This window comes from Ambystoma mexicanum, chromosome 2p (genome assembly GCF_040938575.1).
Source record: "Ambystoma mexicanum isolate Mex_15411 chromosome 2p, UKY_AmexF1_1, whole genome shotgun sequence".
Classification (NCBI taxonomy): Eukaryota; Metazoa; Chordata; class Amphibia; order Caudata; family Ambystomatidae; genus Ambystoma; species Ambystoma mexicanum.
The window spans coordinates 968,721,309-968,728,370 of record NC_090923.1 but is presented as its reverse complement, the minus strand read 5'-3'; the positions used below and the strand labels follow the sequence as shown (position 1 = coordinate 968,728,370).

General features: G+C 52.0%; 1 protein-coding gene across 2 annotated transcripts in view; it reads left to right on the top strand.

Moving 5' to 3' along the window:
- Positions 1-331: 331 nt before the first annotated feature.
- TOP6BL (TOP6B like initiator of meiotic double strand breaks) overlaps positions 332-7,062 on the top strand; it is a 1,011,792-nt gene continuing 1,005,061 nt past the window's right edge. The window contains exon 1 of one of the 2 annotated variants that reach the window (XM_069643061.1): positions 332-660. In XM_069643061.1, the coding sequence (XP_069499162.1) occupies positions 640-660 (21 nt within the window). In that variant the 5' untranslated portion in view covers positions 332-639. The remainder of the gene's footprint in view (positions 661-7,062) is intronic. The other variant, XM_069643062.1, reaches the window with a different exon arrangement.

The following is a 7,062-nucleotide window of genomic DNA, read 5'->3' as shown; positions in this document are numbered from 1 at the left end:
TGCAGCTTGAATGATAATTGCAAGCAAAACTATGAAAACAAGATTTTGTTTCCATGCAAAATGTTGCTTTCACGTAGAAAACAGAGAAGGTTCACTCGCCGTGCTCAAACGAAGCCACAGGAGACTATTGTACTGTCATATAAAACGGAGCTCCATGCATTTCTTGCATCTCTTTGGAAAGGGTTTGTATTGGATGCTTGGAAACCTGTTATCTCGGGTGATTTACACCCGCCCAGAGTGCCGTCACTTTCAGGCCACCTCCCCAAGCGTGAGCCAATAGGAATGCTCATTCGCTCAACCAATGGTAGCCTATGGTGAGCTCTACTGCCGCGCGATCGAAGTGGAGGGCAAAAATTGCAAGCCTCCTCTTCAATGCCTCTTGGACACAGGTTTCCTTACCCATATTTTTGTATGTGGCGTTTAACTTGAGCTCGTTTCTGTGTGCAGGTGAACTTTTCTACGAGCTGGTTGGCGATAAAGGCCCGAATGCACTGTGAGGTATCGTAGCTGGTTAATTACTTTGAGGGGAAATGACGCACCGGACTCTTCCACACGTGAGGATAATTTCTCTTTGAAAATAGGTTCATTGCGTGTTGACTTTGAATTTAAGACTCGCAACTTCAGACTACAGACTAGGCCATGGATGACATCGTGTACACGGTAAATATGATACCTGTATATATTTTACTTGCCTGTTGTCTGTTGTTTGATTCACTTTGAAAATGCTGTTTTGGCATTTACTAACGCGTGCTTGACCTTTTGGGGGGTGATGATAACAACACGGCAGGGGGCGGATGGCGTTTTTGAAAGCTCACCAATTACGTTAAATGTAACTTTTTAAAAAAACTAACGGCTCCTCAGATCGGAAATCAATACAAGAGCACCTCTGTGTGGCATAGACTGCTGAGGCTTACGTTCAGAACTGCCACAGTGCACGTTGAAAGAACGTTTTCATGTAAACCTGTACAAAAAATTCTTTCCACAATGCATCTATATAGGGGGACGGGTTAAGCCAGTGAAGTTGGAAAGGTGGGGTGAGCTGGAGCAAGAGAGGGCGCAAGGTGCGGCAACAAGAGGGAGATGCCTGCTTATATATTGCTCCCCTTTTTTTGTTGGCAGTATGCGCCCAGTTTTAGGGAGTAAAAAACAGATATGCCACTTATCTTGAGGACTGCAAACGGTATGAGTGTGAAGTGTCTCTGTTACTGGAGTGTCCGTGAGCCCACCAACTAAGGCCATGCGTCCGGGAACGCCCACTTTATTTATACTGCTCGCGGGGCAGCACCACACACCTCCAAGGATAACTACCTACAGAATATAAGAACACACTGCACACAAAGAAACAGACCCCTTTATTCACAGCCACCCCTTCTGACATAGAAATTCCAGTCCACAGGGTGTTTCCACCAGTTCAGTGGTCTAGAACATAGTCCCTCAGGTGGGCAGGCTTCTCCCTCCCGACCCTCTGGGGATACCTCCTTTCCACCTCCCAGATCGGGCCCCCCTCACCTGAGTTCCCCGAGCCGGAGAACTTGGCGGGTGGACCAGGCCACCGCCCTCGTCCGCTACTTCAGTCACGTCCCTTCTCTGCACCGCCTCCGACCTGGTCTCTCCCAGCTTCTTAAAAAAGCTAGTGCTGCGAGTTACAGAGGCTGTCCCATCGAGCCGTGTACTGCTACCACATCCAATGGGCCAGGCTCGTAAATCAAAGAGAGTTTTCCTTGCGGATGATGATTCCTGACCACCACTTCATCGCCCGGGACGAACTGCTGGGGGTGAAGTCCTCTTCGGATATTCTCCTGCTCAGTCCTGGCTCTCCTCTCCCTTTCCACATGCTCATCGTTGATAACTGCCGGCTCACGTTCCGAGGCCCCTCGGACAGCGCTTGAACATCGCTTCAGCCGGAGCCAGACCCGTGGAGAACTGGTAGAGGGCCCTCTGTAGACTGTGACACTGGCTTTCAGCAAACACCTGAGACAATCTGTGGATGGCTAAGATATTCTCCATCGCGACAGCAACGTTTTCTAAAGCCACCGACTCTATGAACTCTACCTCAGGGTACCTGGACCACAAGAAAATGTGTGTCCTGGCCTAATCCGAAGTCTGCCTGGACGACTTCCCATGGCTTGGTGCCCCTCGGCATGGTTTCTATGATGGGTTCCAGCTGAGTTGGGGACGCTGCCTGACACCACACACAGGCTGCTATTAACTCTTCAACCTGCCTCTGCAGATCCAGAAACCACACCTTTTGTCACTGGCGGGCCTTTGTCTTGGTGGTGCCTTGATGTCCTTGGTGAGCCAGCTCAATTACCTGCACAACCTTCACTTGTGAGATCACAATCCGGTCACCCTTGAGCAGCAGTCCTCACTCGGAGAATGCCAGATCCTCCTTGACCCTCCATAGCTGTTCTAATACCGTCTTCGCTTTGTGGGTCCTCGGCGCCAATGTGTCCATCACAGACCTCCATGAGCCCTGTTGTAGAGCACTCATCCTCCGCTGCCATCTGTTCCAGCTCACGGATCGGCACTGAGTGTGGGGTGGCCACCTCTACCACTAGCCGGACGTGCTCATCGGCCCCCTCCACACTGATGTTCTGTAGCCCCTCTGGCTCCCCCCTTGGGTGACTAGTGGGGTAGTCGGCCGCATTGTTGTTGGCGGACTGGTACATGAGGGGCACCCCATACTCCAGCAGGGCCAGCATCCACCGTTCACTCCTGACCGGCGGCTTTGAAGACAACCCCCCCCCCCCAGCATGGGCAGGAGGGCTTGTGATCGTGACTACTGTCACTGGCCTCCCCAGGGCATAAAGCCGGAAGTGACGACAGCCCCACAAGACTGCCAAGGCCTCTCTCTCAATTTTAGAGTACCGCTGCTCTGTCTCTTACAGCGCTTTGCTGGCATAAGCAACAGGCAAGACCTCCGAGCTGGAGTCGATCTGAGTGAGCATGGCACCCAGTCCAAATGGGCTGGCATCAACCACAATTTCTGATTGAAGAGACTGGTCAAAGAAGGCCATGGTGTCCTCCACTGTTAAGGCCCACTTCACGTCCTCAAAAACAGCCTGCTCCAGCAGCCTCCACTGCAGGTGACATCTTTCTTAGTCTGAGCCTGCAGCGTCTCCGACCGGATGCAAGGTTCTTGATGAACCGGCCACAATGTGTGACCATTCCCAGAAAACTCCGGACTTCAGGCATGTTCTCCGGAGGTTTTGCCTCCATAGTGTCTTTCACTTTCCAAGGGTCCAGTGACACACCCTCTTCTTTGAAGACAAAACCAAAGAACTCAATCTTGGTTTTCAGGAATTCACACTTGTCCCTGTGCGGTGTCAGTGCAAGAGATTGAAGTCGTTCAAGGGTCCTTGCCAGCCTGCCCAGGTGTTCTACCTCAGACCGTGCAAACACCAAGATGTCATCACATATGTTCAACACTCCCTCCAAGTCAGCAAGGGCACCACGGATAATGTTCTGAAAGACCTCAGCCGCCGATGACACCCCAAAGCTCAGGTGCTTGTAGCGGTAGAGGCCGCAGTGAGTGTTAAATGTTATGTACTGCGACTCAGGGTGCAGCACAACCTGATGATATCCAGCCCTTGGGTCCAGTTTAGAGAAAAAACGGACTCCTTACAGTTCAGCAATAATGTAATCTATAGTGGGGGTAAGATGGCATTCCCTTTTGATGGCTTTGTTTGGAAGCCACATGTCTGCAAATATGCACACTGAGTCCGACTGCTTAGGTTTCCGGGTGATGACAATAGGGGACACCCACGGTGTCGGGCCTTCCACCTTCTCAATAATGTCCAACTCAACTAAGCTGTCCAGTTCTTTATCAACCAAGTCCCTAAAATGAAACGCGACCTGGCGATGCTTCAGCGAAATCGGCTTGATGGACTTTGCAAGGAGTTCCTGTACATCCTCCACATAGACGGAGTAGGCGAAGCTCACAATGCCAAGTGCCTCTGCCGCTGCACAGCTCAGCAAGGTGTTACTGCTGACGGTAGTCATGTAGAAGCAGGCCCTCATCGAGGCCTCACTGTGTCTTACATTGGCTACGAGCACCCCATCCAATGGAATGGGACGTGGGACACCAAACGTAAAGTTATGTGCCTTAGGGGTCCATAGCCTCAGCGGGCGTTCCATGGCATCATAGTGTTCCCGTGCCATGACATTCACTGATGCCCCTGTGTCAACCAGCACCAGGAGCGATCATCTGTTCACCTGTACCAGGCACCGTGGCTGTCTCCTGTTCTTGGACCGCAGGACACCAATTCTTGACATGAAGAACACGTTCTCCTCCTCCTCCTCGTCATCTTTTCTGGAGGGGCACCTTCCTCCCCTTGATCAACCTGGGTGACGTTGGGTGGGTGCTGTTGCCGGAAGAACCACGCTCTAACGGGTCACCTCGGGTCCACGATCGGCAGTGGAGCTCTGCACATCTGGGCGTAGTGGTCTGATTTCCCCTGTGCAGGGCACTCTGCGGGGTGCGGGGAGTCATATCCACACGTCATGCAGAAGTCAATTGTCCTTGTGCCATGGTCATGCTGGTTACCACCCGGTCTCCTAGCACCTCTGGCGCCCTGGCCACGGCCTACTGCACAGACCTCTTCTGACTTCCTGGGGCGCACCCCCTCCGCCATCCTGGATGCTCGCACCTCAGACACCACCAAGCACCGTCTAAGCTCCAAAATGCGAGGCAGTGTCACCTGTCTGCGCAGCTTGCCTGACTCGCTCCCTTGGATCAGTTGGTTGAAGATCATTGTGTCCAGATTGTCCCCCGCACACATGGCAGAGACAATCGGCACAGCCTGCCTTAAAGTGTCCAATGTCTCGTCACCCTTCTGGCGGGGGGAGCACATGACAAAACGTTCATAGTCAGTGTTTGATAATGGCATGAAGTATTCCTTCAGAACGGTCTTAGCTACGTCATACGAGCCATTGGGAGGCTGCAGAGACTGAAACACCTAATGTACTGCAGGCCCTGCAGAATACAGTAGTGTCGCCACCTTGCTGTCGTCGTTGGTCTCACCCGTGGCTCTGAAGTACATGTCCAGCCTGTCGATCTTCCATCTTGGCCCCAGAGTGGACGGAGCACCCGAGATGTCAACTGCAGGCATTGGTTGAAGTGCCCCTTGCTGTCTCATCACAAGCGGTGCCAGGGGAGCAGGAGGTGCTCCCGCCGCCTGACCTTCCTGCATGGTAGTGAATGCGCAGGCACCCCACCCAAACTAGATGGGGTCGCAACTCACAAATCTGCACCCTGAAGATGAGTGTGACAATGTCTGTCAGGCACTGATGATGTAGCACACAGAGAATCAGTGTGACAATGTTGAGACGCTGCTCCTGCAGTCTATGGATGACTCCTCTACCACCATGCAAAAAGGCCTAGACTGCCTTCCCAGGCACCCTGGAAAAATGTCCAAAATATGGAAAATCTGGGGCACCAGGTATGTGCCCAGAGCACCTTAGGTCAGCAGTGAACAGATTGGGCAGATGTTGCTGCCAAGGGACTTTCTAGCCACTCAAGTGGCTCCAGCAATTGAGCAGGATGGGCACAGGGGAACAAACAAAGGAATTGCAGGCCTCCCCCAGCTCCTCACCTCTTACTCAACGAGAGAAATGAAGAAAATCACTTCAAAAGCACAGCATGTGCAATATCAGCTTTTCCGCTGATAAGGTATTCAAAAATTCAGCCCGGATGGCGCACAGGCACTCTAAAGCTGTGACCATCCCGAGCTTGTGTCCAAAATGGTGGCCAAAACCGCGTGGCTTCTTCCCTCTCCGCGGCATTCAGAACAGTGAAATAATCATCAAAGAAGAAACAAACAAATATCACTGCCTTCACCGCCGTGCCCGGGTTGATATTATCACCTACTTTGTTGCCACTGTAAAGCGTCTCCGTTACTGGACTGTCTGTGATTTCCCCCCCCCCCCACCAACAAAGGCCACGCACACACTTGTTGCTGGGTCGGGCTCCCCGGTTGCTCTGACACGGCCGGTAACGCCCACTTTATTTAATCTGCACGCAGCGGAGTGCAACGTCAGTGCATGAGTGGGGCCATTAAACCCACTGTTGATCCCCCACCTGTAGCCCAGGAGGCTGAATAGATATTCCTTCCTTTGGCCCATTAGATTCATCTTTCACCCCAACTTACCAGGAGTGTAGCCAGGATTCTCACAAGTGAGGTCTGGAGCTAATGTCATAGGGCTCACCCCAAAGGGACCAAACACACACTGTTTGGACTTTAAGCGTATCGTACCTGACAGTACACCCCAATAATTTATCACACACCAAATTATCAGGTAAGTAGGTCAAATAATTTTCCTCTTTAGAGTTAAGCACTGTATAACTATAGCATACTTTGCCTTTCAACCATTCTTTCTATTCTCTGGTGAGGTTGTTGACCCTAGACAGCGCAGATGGGCCGCCTATCTAGGGCGAGGGGATGGATCAGAGACTTGGCCTAGAGATATTAAATTACAGTCACTACTGTTTGGAGAGGTGTGCCCTGCGGCACTGTGGGGGTTGCAGGAGGCGATCTCGTCTCTTAGGGAGCTTCACCCAGATGGCCTAGGTAAACAAGGGCCTGCTCAGTGGTGAAGGCTGAAGAGGAGGAGCGGAGAGCCACATAAAGCGCTCCTACTTTTGCTTTGTCGTGAGTCATTGGAGGCAGCCTGGGGCTAAGTGGACTGTCCGGGGGAGGGGGTCCATAAGTAGCGGATTGGTGTTGCAGCCTGTGATCCGGGGGAGCCCAGCTGAAACCAGACGCTGCAAAGTAGCAGTGTCATTTCACCTGGTGTGGGGCACTGAGGCCAGGTGCATGAGGCTAGAGAGGCCTGTGGACCTTGCACACAGGGAGTACTGACCAGTGGTATCTGATCACTGAGGCATCTGGAATACATCTGAGAGGGGGCCTGACTGAGAGCTTATTGACTCCTTTTGCCGTAACAAGCAAGGGATCCGCAGGAGAGTGAAATGATTTGATTTGAATATTTATATTGCTGAGGAAGTAGCGAACTGCTTCTAGGCGCCGATGAATCTTAATAACAGAAAGAAAGGGAATACAG